General features: G+C 41.1%; 1 protein-coding gene across 5 annotated transcripts; it reads left to right on the forward strand.

Moving 5' to 3' along the window:
- Positions 1-4,510: 4,510 nt before the first annotated feature.
- NMS (neuromedin S) lies at positions 4,511-12,588 on the forward strand. Of its 5 annotated transcripts, XR_007630982.1 has the most exons (9): positions 4,511-4,605; positions 4,731-4,789; positions 5,173-5,223; positions 6,718-6,777; positions 9,504-9,539; positions 9,975-10,016; positions 10,972-11,002; positions 12,166-12,344; positions 12,453-12,488. XR_007630982.1 is itself a non-coding variant. In XM_050333021.1 (8 exons), exons 1-8 carry the CDS (start codon positions 4,533-4,535, stop codon positions 12,467-12,469), a joined length of 369 nt encoding a protein of 122 aa, XP_050188978.1. In that variant the 5' UTR covers positions 4,511-4,532; the 3' UTR covers positions 12,470-12,588. The 5 variants fall into 5 exon arrangements, 4 of the variants coding, with proteins under 4 accessions (XP_050188978.1, XP_050188975.1, XP_050188979.1 ...); XM_050333021.1 differs by lacking the exon at positions 12,166-12,344 and having other exon boundaries at positions 12,453-12,588; XM_050333018.1 differs by lacking the exon at positions 12,453-12,488 and having other exon boundaries at positions 12,166-12,409.
- The last annotated feature ends 1,395 nt before the right edge of the window (positions 12,589-13,983 follow it).

The following is a 13,983-nucleotide window of genomic DNA, read 5'->3' on the forward strand; positions in this document are numbered from 1 at the left end:
ATTCAAGAAAGTATCATGATGTGTTTTTTCAGGTGATGTTGCTCTAAACTGCAAAATCTACAACTGAGCTCAAAATGATGAAATGAAATAAAAAGTGAGCAAGCCAAGCCAAGATGTGTTTTTCAAATGTGAACTAAATATTATCACAAAAAGCAGATTTTTTTGGCGATTCAGGATACCATCTTGTAGCAGAGATCCTACTGACAGGACTCTTTTCTCACTTCCTTTATAAATATTGTGGGTATTCCAGATCAACTCTATTAAGCATTTCTCCCCTTGCCATCTAACATCATAAATTCTTACTACATACAATCTTTTCTGACCATTCAGAGCCAACCCTTTCCTTTTCTTAAGCCGTCAGCTCTTGTTACAGGATACTAGGTCCTCTGTTCATTTTCAGGTTCTGCTCACAGGAGTCTCTGAGAATCACAGCTATTTATTTTTTTAGCAAAAGGGACACCCCAACCCTGCATTTGGAAGCATTGCACCATTTAGGCATGTTTCCACAGCAACACTGTGTTTATTTTAAGTTGTATCACGAGAAAAGAAGGGAGGCTGCCATCCATCCACCCACTTACCATCTCCCTCTAGACATTCTGTCCTTTTGTATTTTACATCATTTAACTAGTGGGCTTTCCCTGGTTGGAAAAAGAAAAACAAACCCAACACCAGAACAGTTAGTATGTACTTTGTTGTGACATCATTCTGGGCAAATCCTTGGTGAAAGCTCAACCGCAGGTATTGATTGAGTTATCCCATGGATTGCATAAGCAGAAAAGCATACTGCTTCCTTGTCCAGCTGGGGCAACACTGAATAAAATTAAGCCAAGTCAGAGTTCGAGGTTGAAGATCTTTCCAAATGTCTAGACATGTACTGATTATACTGAACTTTCAGCTCAGTGTAGCCCAATAGAGCCCATTGCCACAGTACTATTTCCACACAGCACAACCTGGTAGGTGCAAATTGCTTCATTTCAGAGGATTTTACACTTCCCTGTCCCAATGTAGCAGATATAAAATCACGCTTCTCCAAGAAATTAGCCAAGAAACTATCCAAACAATACAAATGTTGAGATTCCTGGTCAAGTTTCCTAACTACCCCAATTAGCATCCATCCTCTATTTTGATGCTCTTGGTTAACTTCTTGTCTTTGAACTTCTACTCTATGAGACATACTTTTACTGATCCCCTTCAAATGTCTACTTGTTGGCCTACTAAACTTTAAGACTGTGGCTTTATAGCTGTAAAGTTCAACAGCAGGCTAAACACAGCCTTGTATTCAGCATAAGCAGGCACTGTCATATTTAATAGAAGATGAGTAGTGGGAGCTGTGGCAGGTTTGCCTAATAAACACCCTCTGGTTTCTTCAGCTTTCCTCATCTTTCCAAACAGAAAGCCCTAGAGCAGGATAAGGCTTTGTACCAAGCACTGCTGAGCTGCAGAGGGGGAGAGGCATGAGCAAGCAGAGGGAGCTAGTTGGGATGCCATTTTACAGGCTCTATTCTTGCTATCTGTGATAACTGCTGATTTCATTGCAGAGATCATTTACGAAAAGGAAGCGAGCCGTTCACCTTTTTTGCCCATTGATGCCAAATTTTCTTATTATTAATTTATCAATCACAGCATGTTTTATACTAAAATTACGAGTGTCATAATATTGCTGTTGCTAAACATATGCCAAGCCTCCTTACCATAAAAAACCCTCACTGACCCACCACTAAAGCTTAATTTTAAATTTATTTGTGAATGACTGTGGGCACTGAAACTCACTCTATTTCTCTCTCTTTATGTGAGGAGCCCAGGACCTTAAAGCAGAAATTTTATTTGTGTAGTAAAAGTGTGTCTCATTAATGTGGCTTGGTGTTTATATATCCATTGGCAGAGCTGCACCTTAGCTAAAACCTTTGAAATGGAATGTACAGCAGCAGAGAAAATTCTGATTTAAGGAAGCTGAATGTATTCATAATATGATATCCTCATCTATTTGAAATTTTATTTTTAAACACTTTTCCCATTCTTCTCTCATACTGCACAAACTGTGATAAAATACTTTGGTGATAAGTTATACTGATTTTTTTTTTTAATGGAACTTGACTGAGTTAATTTTTATCTCAAGTATAAGCCTAATGTAATGCAAATAAATACCTCCACAGGCTTCACTGGACCAACATATAGGCAAAATTTGCTGAAGGAAGACACAGAATACACATAGAGTACTCCCTGGAAAGGGTTAAATTAAAGCAGCAGATTGTTTATTGTGCATGAGAAGGAAGAAGGAAAGGTTCAGGTAGCATCCAGTATTTTATGTCAGGGAGAGGTAGATGATCGCACACCTCTTGCCCTCTGCTATTACAAAAAAATCCCACTCCTAAACTCAGATATGTTTAAATACTTTGAAAAGGGCTACTATATAACTGGCCACGTGGGAAAGAAGTGGGAATTTAGGCAGGTAATGAGTTGCCTGAGAAAGAAAGCAAGAGACTGTGCCTTTCTTACCAGACAGGGAAACCAGAGAAACATGTCCCATTACAGTGAATAATCATTAGCAATATTAATCTGGTAATAATTTAATAGTATTCTCTTGAAAAAGGTAGGAAATAATTAGAATTTAGAAGTATTACTATCTCGTATGCTAATACTAAAAAAACAGTAGCAAACAGTGAATTTATAATGACTCTCTAAGATGCTGCATTTCTGCTGCATGGGAGTGATTTGTATGCAAAATCTGTGATAAGCATGGCAAGAGAAACACTGTTGGTGAACAATAATTTTCAGTTTGGTTAAAGCGTCAAAAGACAGAAATAAGACAGTTAATACAAAAATGTGCAATCCTTCAGAGCATCTTTATCTTCTCTCATTTTACTGTCTACCTCTGAGGGTTCAGCTCACACTCAGCTCTGCTTTCATATTGCTGTGACTACACTGGCTGCTGTGACTACACTGGTGAAATTACACCAAACACGAACTTGCTTCTTGCTGCCATCCAAAATAAATCGCCATCCTCCTTTCACTCTAGGATTTCACGGGCTTGGATAGAAAGCAGGGTCATTGCAGAATGGAGGTATTGGCTTCTTAGAACCCTGCATCTCCTTGTTACTGAAAGTCTGGGAGGATTTCCTGTGAGAAACCATCATTACAAAACTCGCTGCAATCTGCTTAGTTCCCACAGAGGATAAAAATTATACAGTCAGAGGGAATAATCTTTTCTAATACTATCCTGTCTTGAAACTCCCATTTCCAGTTAAAACAGTGAAAAGCTGACAGCTGAGTGTCTGCTACAGAACTATCTGATCTCTCCTGACAGCTTCTCACTCAGATTATTGTCCCCAGAGGGCGGTGAGGAGATGAAGACCTCTGTCTCTTCCCAGGAGAAGGAACAAAGGGTGAACTAATGATGCTGGGGTCACTCAGTTCCTCCTATGCCTCTTTATGTGCTCAGGACACAAAGCTCTGCAGCTGACGAAGTCACATGAAGTCTGGCTCCTCTTTTCGTTGTGAGAAAGCAGGCGCATCTCCTCTCTGACTGCTCTGAAATGTTTCCACTAGGAACAGTCCTATCGTCATCCTTTTAGTGTGCAGCACAGCTATTGAGGAACATTATGAGATGAGGTGGGCTGCTGTGACAATAATACCTTCTGCAGCTTTTTATGTCTTATATCCCACATCGGAGTCATTGCCTCCCAAGCATCTCTAGCACAGAGAATCATAGAATGGTTGGGGTCTTGAAAGGGACCTTAAAGATCATCAAGTTCCAATCCCGTTATGGTAGAAGCTGGAGAACTGACTATGTATTTGCTTTAGCACACCTGAAGTCTACAAAAAAAAGAAGCTGGGAGGACTTGTTTCTCAGACTGTGACCTGTTCAGAAAGCATTACCCTGGCAACTCTCACAGAGGAAACCAGGAAGTTTTCCATAGTCAAATCCAATGATTATATCGGGAAGAACAGAAAATCTCTTTCTGTTGTAAGCAGATCTATGTCATGTCTACAACCATACCCACTATGAAATAAAATAAGAGGTGGATGGCCTTCCTTAGTTCTTGTGAAGGTAAATGTAGTAAGATTGGCCAGGACTTACTCAATATGAAAATCACACCCCTTCTAATTAGAATGAAAACTTTATTTTCCAAGCTGTCACGAGTAGAAATATTTTTGAAACACTCAGCAAACCCCACTACAAAACTGAATTTGCTACTCAAAATGAAAATCCCAGCAGCTCCGTCACTTGACCACGCACAGCGTCTTCTTTTCTTCCCTCCCTCCTTCCCCTGTGTCACCTCTTCCAGAAGAACAGCTCTGACGGGGAGTTCCAGAGGGCGGAGGACGAGATGTCTAATGCTGGACCTTCCCCGGCGGGCCGGTCCAGGGGGGCGGCAGGGGGTGGCAGCGCCGTGTCCGGCAGCGGGAGCGACACTGAGAGCGGTGCTTGGGACCGCCCCGGCGCCCATTGGCTCGGCGGCTCCCTAAGGGGCTCGGCGCGGCTCCATAAAGGCAGCCCGTCCGCCCGTCCGTCCGCCTGTCCCCGCCCGGCCATGCCCTCGCCACCGCCCGCCCTCCCCTTGCTCCTGGCCGCCTGCTGCCTCTGCGCCCTCCCGCGGGGCTCAGGTACGTCCCGGCACCGGGAGGGGCGAACGCGGCAGAACCCCGAAACACTGAAAGGGTTGTCTCCCCTTGAGGGGCGCCATCGGGGCTGGGCTCCGCGGCGTCCCAACGCTGCCGTGTCCCCGCAGGGTTCCCGCAGCCTTTCTCGCGCTACCGGGACGGTGTGTTGGAGCTGCCCCAAAACCAGGTACGTCTGTCGCTGCCGCCTGACAGCTATGCGCGGTGGACAGGTAGAGAGACGGTGCAACCCGGGATGGGTTGGCCGGGGGAGGTGGGAATCGAGACTCGCCCGTGGCAGGGAAATGAGGAAGGAAATCGGCAACGGACTGGGAATATACCTTATGAAATCCCTGGGAGAGGAGGGAGGCTGGCGCCCTTTGCTGCCCGCAGAGGTAGGTGGGACAGGTATGGGCAGGGGTGTGATCTGCAGCATCAGGGTGCAGAATAGGATACCTGGGTAACCAAAAGCCGGACAGACTAATAACCAGTCAGTCCTGACTCCCCGAGTGAAAACACAGATCCTAAGGCATGATAGACACACTGCTAATGTCTAATCTTTACTTTTTAAAGCAACTGGCACTGTGTTTCAGTCAGTGGATGGAAATGTCCAATGAACCCCAGGTAAATTGACTCTGGTAATGTGTTTGATCTCTCTTCCAGATATAGTAATTGTCCTCTATATCCCAGAGCACCGACGTCTGCCAGAGAGCCAGAGGCTCTGGAGAGCAGGGCGAGTTTGCTAGTGTATGTGCTCTCCTCCCTGCGGAGCTAATGCAGACCTAGAGAAAGAAGAAAAAAAAAAGTGTTTTTCTTGCCATCCCAGTAGTAGCTAACACCGAAACAAGAGGTGCCGGACAGTGTTGAAGGAGTTATAGGTCCTGCCTGGTCCCCTTGGTGCTTGGTGGGTTGATGGGTTTTCTTTGGGGTGCTCAGAGGAGAAGGGAGCGAGACGAAATTTTCACATCTCATTTCTGCTCTAGCGTTTCTGGCCCAGAACTTGCAAACACTTCTGGGGAAAAAAAAAAAAAAAAAACCACCAAAAAAACCCAAAAACAAAACCAAAAACAAATCAGTATCTGAAAGCTCAGCCCCACTGCATTTGATATCGAGCCCAAGTGTCATTTTCAAAGAGGATCAGGAAGTACCTGGAAATTTTAAACATTTTGTGCTGATTTTTTCTTTCTGAAATGTTTTGGTTTTGTAAACCAAAACTTAAGGAAAACAGTTCCCAGAGTCTATTGTTCAGGTGTCTTACACTTCACTTCCTTTGGAGCTGTAGTTATTTCTCATCTAATGGGATTGCATGCATAAGCAAACCCCTGTCCTGTGGCAATGAGTGTGGGACAGCGTATTTCAGTATTCAGTTAAAGGTTATAGAATTGATTGGCTGAAATGCTTGTAGATGAAAATGAGCATAGATTAAAAATGCTCAAACCCAAAGCTATTCCTAGAACAATTAGCATAGAAAAATGTATTTTAAATATAAGAGGTTGATTTAGATCTCTTTATAGCACAAGACTGTATTAACATCAGTAGTATTGTGTGTATTCTCTTAATACAAAATACTAGTTTTTCAGCTCATATTAGCATCAAATGATCAAAAGATGCATCAAGTAGCATCTTTCCCTGCTCTGAATGTTTTTAGTGAATCTAAATTGTGCTGGGATCAGAATCAAGCCTGGAGAAGAGGAGGCTGAGGGGAGACTTCATTGCAGTCTACAGTTTCCCCATGAGGGAAAGAAGAGGGGGGTAGACACTGATCTCTGTGGTGACCAGTGACAGGGCCTGAAGGAATGGCCTGAAGTTGTGCCAGGGGAGGTTTAGGTTGGATATTAGAATAAGGTTCTTCACCCAGAGGGTGTTTGGGCACTGGAACAGGCTCCCCAGGGAAGTGGTCACAGCATCAAGCCTGACAGAATTCAAGAAGCATTTGGTCAGTGCTCTCAGGCACATGATGTGATTCTGGAGGTGTCCTGAGTAAGGCCAGGAGTTGGACTCGATGATCCTTGTGGGTCCCTTCCAACTTGGCATATTCTGTGATTCTGTGAAATCTTGTACACCACATCCTTCCAGTAAATGTATTAAAGCACTGTTTGTTTGGTTTTTTTTTTCCAGATCTCCAGCAGTGTTTTGGATCTCTGTTATTCCATATTCAAGAGCATGCATAAAAATGAGGTAGGCTGTAATTGCTTTTGTTTCAAAGCACCCCCTCCTTAAATTCAAAAAGCAACCTCTCCAAAACCACCTTTTTGGCATTTCTTTCCAGACAAATGTATGATCTAATATTGTCATGGTTTAAGAGATGTAGGAGAGTATATAAAAGATTATTTCTAATTAGTAGTTTGTATGTAATTCTGAACTACATTAAACTACATATGAAATTGTTGTTTTTCACCAGTTCAGAGATCAACAACCAAAACATTCTCTTACAGTCAGTCAGTATTTAAACCTGACTGTCACTTTTTAATAATACAGAGTTAAATATGCTAAAAATATGCATAACATTGGAACAATAGCATAACTTAGATCATGCTGAACATGGAGGTGTATGATTTGCTTTACCAATTTTAATAGTCTATTTGAGCTTCAGGGTTTTTTTGTGTTTCTGACTCAGATTGAAAAGATTAAGTTGAGGAATTATTGAGTATAGCTTTTTCACTGGTGCAGCTCAGTGTCAACTCTGCTTTATATCACTTTTTTATTGTCACCACTCTATTAAGAACCTTTCCCATAAAATTCACTCAGCCCCTGGGTATGTTAAAAAGGCCAATTTACTTGTGGAGTTTGAGTTCTTTGTTGTCTCCAAACAGGAGTAGATTGTTCAAGACAAAAATAGAAAGTATTTTGACATGTGTTTCAATATCTCTTCTTGCCAGTGTCTTTAGCTTATTATAATTCCAAGCATACCTTCCTAAAGTAACCAAAAAACTCTATCATATTGAACTTGATTGTATAAAAAATTCTAATATTTCAGTCTAATAAATGTTTTTGAGTTTGGTATTGACTCCTATGCTTCCACAGCTTAGCTAATGAGGGAACATCCAGAATCATCTGGTAACTTTGAACAGAGTCCTATTCCTGGTTACTATTTCAGTGAATTCAAAAAATTCACTCTCTGTTATGTGCCCTCAAAATTGGGAGCTAAATCTTGTACAATATCCTTTCAAAAATATGACTAATATCAGCTATATATCTGCAGTATTATTTCTAGGTGTGGTCTAAGTAAAGTGGAAGATTGAATATAAATGTGAAATATGGAAAAAGAACTATGTAAAGTTTTACTCAGCTGATCAAATCTATTACATGAAGTTGTACTTTCTTAGCCCACAAGGAATCTTGAGAAGACACTACAAACATGAGTCTATATGTTGGGCACCCAATGAAACAGTTATGAAATCCTACTGATTTCAGCTGAACTTCAGCTTTCAACATTATACCATATTTCTGTGAATTAAAAAAATTACTCAGAGTTATAGATCATGTAGAGAAGGTAGAGGGTGTTTCAAGAGAAGGAATGAGGCCTAAGCATTATGAAAGGCAAAGTCAGTGGCAATTTTGGCATTAATGGGACTTGAACTCCACCTGGGGAACTCAAAATATTTTGTGAGACCTAAGACTATTTAACATCAATGTCTAATGACACTTACAAAGAAAACAAAAAGAGCTATCTAAACCTAGCCACATCACAATCACCTCACTGAGCATTTGCCTAAAGTCGAGCCAACACACTATTTAGAAGCTCAGTTTTTACCATGTTTCTTCCACATAGTAATCTCTTACTATTATAAATTACCTAGGATAGTTGACACTGCAGGCTAAGCCTTGATTCAGTCTCTATCTTTGCTTGGTATGTAATAATCATATTAGAACAAAGGTAGCATTCACACTGTTTCTTTGATGTGGTCTCCTCCTTTGCATCCTTAAAGCTTGATTGAGCAGGTGCTTTTTTCTTCCATCACATTTTATAGCCCTGTAAGTTGATGTCAGTTGCTCTATAAATTGTCTTGAGGTTTAAACCAAAGAAATCCTCTTCTCATACCCCAGCTGAGTGATCCTTGTGGGTCCCTTCCAACTCAGCATATTCTGTGATTCTTTGAATCGTGATTCCCTCCTTTTTGCTTCTATATTTTGTCTTTTAAAATTCCTTCTCTCTGGTTTCCCATCTGCATGTTTTAGTGTTTTCACCCCCTTCTTCATGTCCTTGTTCATTATATGTGCTTGTTTTCAAGTCCACCCCAAGTAACTAAACCCATTCACTGATACAAGTGTGCCTATGGCACACAAAGCCATCCCATTCCTGGCTAGCTGTGAGCATGCAGCCTGGCAGCCCTGTCATGGGCAGGATGGCTCTCAAACCAGGCTGCAAGTTCAGGGCTGTGTTACATGAGGAGCTTAGTCTGCTCACAGGAAGTCATGGGGAAAGTTTCTATTCCTTGATGTAAGGCTGAGTAGAAAAATGAGCAATTTTCTGAAGAATAAAGATTTAGAGGAAGACTTGAAACCAGCAATCATTCTTGGGTTAAAACCAAGGGCAGTTGGAAAGGTGAAGAGCAGCCACATTTTAACAAGGTAAGAGCTATCAGTACAATTCAAGCCTGAGGAGTACAGCTGCTGCATTTGCTCCAGGGTGAGCTCTGCTTCCCCTACCAGAGCACGGCTGCTCTTTGCTGTACAGCGAGGGAAGCACATTGAATGATGGTAATGAATGCAGTAACATTGATTAAGGTAAGGCTTCAAATCAATCTTTAAAAAGATCCATTTGCTGCTGTTCCAATATCTGTGGTAAGTGTAAGGTTATCTCTCTTCTCACGTGGAGTGCACCAGCCTCATCAGTAACAGGGTGTCTGTACCAAACCAAACAAATGCTGGCATGTTGATTAACTTACCCTGTCTGCTTGCAGGAATCACAGATTGCTTCTGCAAAGTTTACAAAGAAGGTATGTAAATGTGAAGACAAGCAAGTAGCAGTGGGCAGGGATGTATGTCCCTTTCCTTGCTTCTTGCTGCTTTTTTTAGGTCAGCTTGGGGTTTTCTTCAGTGGTTGGGAAGTGATCTGTGCTGACTCTGCTTATACCTATCCTGTGTGTAAAGATTTCTTTTATACCTTTTCTAAACACTGTGAACCTTTAATTTTGGTAATTTAGTATATTTACACTGGACGGAATGGATAGTTCTTGATAATGCCCTTTGGGCATTAATTTTTAATCAGCATTCCAGATGAATGGGCATTGGGGACTGTAAACATCTTGTTTGCATGCTGCTGAAAAAGGCCTGAATTATCAATATTCTGATAGAACGATACCAAAATTTGTCAACAGATCTATTGAACTGAGTTTGAAGTATTTTGTTGTTGTTTATGTTTTATTTTACAGGACAGTCGTGGGACTCTGGGACGGCCTTTTTTCCTTTTCAGGGTATCCGAATCTCTTATCTTTTAAAGATTCTGAATCACAGAAAATGTTATATGTCCATATAACAGGAAAGCTGTTTCCCTTCACAAATTCTTGCTGCAGTTGTTTTGAGTAGAGGTCAAATATCCCTTGCCTGAATGCTTAGGGAGTATTAGCTTAAAAAGCTCTGATTTGACTAAAAGACAACAAGATAATGAGATCTTGGGTAGTAATGGATTACGCACATTTTTTTTGTTTGAAGATATGCTGCTGCAAATGTTTTATCTTGAGCCAAATCATCCATGTGGCTTATATCTCCAAGACCGTCAAGGTGCACTGATGCTAAACACATGAGATAAAATGTGCCTGAGCTGACTGTCTGAAAGGTCTGGCCAGTAAGCAATGTCCCACTGCATAACAGGGTGGAAAGCCAAAGCAAAATTATCATAATTTCTCTCATGTTTTTCACCCAGTGGCTTGCTGAGCTATGACACACTGATGCCAACTGAGCTGGTTTAGATACACTCTGATTAACATAAAACTAACTTCTAGGAATGTCTTCAACATATTTAAAAAAATTAAAAATATTATCAAGTAGGTCATATCAGGTAAGCAGAATCCCAATTAACTGTCATTTGCATTTTAGCTTACTTTAAGTGTGTCCAGCCAGGTTCTCTCAGTGCTGGTATTTGTATATTCTTTCTTAGGCATGTGCAATTCCCCAAGGAATTATTCTCATTCCCTGAATGAGAATAATTAAAGCCAGACTTTTTAGCTATTTGGACAGAGGCTGAATGAATGTTTCTCATATTCAAAGGCACAACCCACGCTGCATGGATCCCCTGATATTTGATAAAGGAAATCTTACTGCAGTCTTCTTATACAGTAATCTGTCTGCATGATGGTGATGTATTTTGATGTGCTTATAAATCAAGTACCTAATACTTCTGCACAATCCTCTAATTAATATATTTTTCAGCCTCGAAATGGAAGAACTATCAAAGGCAGTGGTAAGTGGACATCCAAAAGTGACAAGAATTTGTTCTGATTTTTTCAATAATGATGATCCTCATGACAGAAGGAGTTACTGAGAGGCATTACAAACCTAGTACAAACCTAGATACACACGTGGATGTTTCATATGGTCACTAGGAGATGTCTTGACAGAAATGTGATTTTTAAGGCTCAGGGCCTTAGAGCGTACTCTCTTGACAAAGGGATTGTTTTCTTGTCTCTTTAAGGTTCAGTAAGGAGGAACTTTCATCCTCTGCAAAATGATAGAAATGGTACAGAAGCTGTAAAGTTTAAAGACAGAGGGTGTAAGTGATACTTGAAACACAGAAGCTAGACTTTTTTTGTTCAAAGCTACCTTCAGTCACCTAATCCTACAGGAGATCTCCTAACACTAAATCTGTACATGCAGATGGGAGTCCTCACATCATAATTAGGACCTTTTTGAGGGTAAACATTCTCTATAAAGAGCAGGGCTGGGGATGTAAGGGAGGAAGAAAATGAGATCTAATAATATCACCAAACACTTACATAATCCATCTCTGAAAGTATCTACTAAAGATCTAAGCGAGCTTTACTGGGAAATGGACAATATAGTGTACATGTATAGTATAGGGTACATGTGTACCCTCTTTCAGTCTCTTTTCTTGCAGTCTTTTATCCCACAAGAAAAGATCACCATTTTTGTTTGCAATCTAAAAGTTATTTCCAGCTGTTGACTGAAAGGGGCTTTGGTTGGTTTTTCTTTCGTTTTAGTTTGGGGTTTATTTGTTGTTGTTGTTTTGGGGTTTTGTCTGTTTGTTTGGGTTTTTTATGATAAAACCTGCAAAAACTCCACTAGTAAAGAATACCCTTGCTATATATTCAGGATTAAACTGTTTTGGAAAGAAAGGAACCAAAGATTTGAGAGAGTGTTGTAGAGCAACATTGTTACTTACTTTCTCTAGTCTTAGCCACTGCCCTGGGCAATCTGTTGCTTCTCATAGATGAGAGGAACATGAGGAATTAGAGAGATCTCTAGTTTGAGCTGGTGCAGCTGTTCTTCTTGTTAGGTCCACATGCGTGTGGGAAATGTTTCATAGCTCAGTAACATGTTGGTGCAGAAGCCACTACTCTACAGTCATGTCCTAGCCTAACATACAGCAGTAAATTTTATCCACAGCTCAGCCTCCTGAGCCAACCTGGCTGCAAGATGCACTCCATGCTTCCATACTCTAAAAGAAGGTCAGCAGAGTTAGAACATGGAGAAGAGAAGAACTGTGTGAGGAGGGAGGATTCATGTTCGAGTACAAATAACAGATTTGGGCACTTGACTGAACTTTCAGACATCTGAATCTTCTGGTATTAGAATTTGAAGCTATTTATTTTCTAACTTTGAGAAGGACTAGAAGTGAAACTAAGTCATATTCATCTCAACATAAAATATGACACTGTTTTAATTTGTTTCAGAATACCATGGAATATGAAGTTCATGGGTTGATTTACCAGCTTGATGACTTGATTTACATAAAGAAAGGAGACTTCCCATTGCACTGGTTGTCTGTTATGTGACTCAGTTGAATTTGCTGTTCCACGTAATAAATTTGCAATCATTAATTCTTCTTGTTGTCCCTTATTTACTGAAGCCTGTCCTAGACTTCCTTGGGCTATAGTGTAGCATTGCCTGGTGCCAGCTGTAATCAAAGGAAAGCAGTCATCTCAATATCAACAATTTTCAAAACCAACAGTGCATTTTATAATATCTTCTTTAGTAGGGTCATAAACTGCAAGCTTGTCCTTTTGACTAGATAATGTATTTCCCCAGAATTTCAGAGTATGCTTCCTGAACAACATGGTATTAAAATCATCGTGGACATTTTAATGATTTATTTCTTATTTTGAATAACTAAGGGCTTGAGTGTGATGACTGATGAATCCAAAGCACTTTGAAAGAAAGGGGAATAAGAACTGCTGCTGCACACAGACATTATTTGATCAGATGATGTATTTTTTTTTCAGCCTTGCCTTATTGGCTGTCGTAAAGCACAAATGAGGCACTTTTGAGAAATATTCTGAACATCTGCCCTTTTTCTCTGAAATCATGCATTTAAACCTGTGGTGCAGCCAGTTGTGCTTGCACTGCATGGAGTGTTTTGGTAGGTGGAGACATTTATGGGCACAAAACTTCAAGTACTAAGCAGTTACTTCTTTAGGAAGAAAAGAGCATAATATAAGCCAGAGTCTGGGGATACAAACAAGGCTGTAATTCCTGAACACAGCATTGGCTTCCTCAAGCCCTTTGTTAACCTTCCTTTTCCTCTTTGGCTACTCAGTCATAGTACCATGGCATAATACCCCTCTCAGTTAAACTGGCACAGCCACACGTGAACTGGATTGGGAGACAGCTTTGTCTTTAAAAACAAACCCTGAGAAACCTGTATTTTGTTGTTTTGTGGGGTGTTTTTTAGGGGTTTTTAACTGGACAAGTTCCCAATTTTGGGCTGTATTAACACAAGTTTGGCTGGTAGGTAGAGGGAGGTGATGAGTTATTTGGCAATTGTTAGGCCACATCTAGGGTGGATTGTTCAGTTTTGGGCCCCACAATACAGGAACGGCATGGACAAACTGGAGGGAGCTCATGGAGGGCCTCCAAGGTGATGAGGACTGCATCACTTACCCCTGAGGAGGGGTAAGGTTCAGCCTGCAGGAGGGATGCCTTTAGGGCACCTAATAGACTTTCCAATGCCTATAAGGGTCATCAAGGAGACTGCTGGGCTGCTCACAGAGTGGGGTGGGAGAACAAGTAGCAACGGGCATAAGCAGAAGCAAGAGAGGTCAAAGTGTCCAAGCAGTTGTCCAGAGAGGTTGTACAGTCTTCAGTCCTTGGAGATTTTCAAGATCAGAGTAGACAAAACCTGGCCTGAATTCCTGCTTGGGATCAGACTAGAGACCTCCTGAGGTCCCTGCCAGCCTCAGTTATTCTGTGACACGAGTACAATTT

This window comes from Myiozetetes cayanensis, unplaced genomic scaffold (assembly GCF_022539395.1).
Source record: "Myiozetetes cayanensis isolate MyiCay16 unplaced genomic scaffold, myiCay2020 scf5-8, whole genome shotgun sequence".
Lineage (NCBI taxonomy): Eukaryota > Metazoa > Chordata > Aves > Passeriformes > Tyrannidae > Myiozetetes > Myiozetetes cayanensis.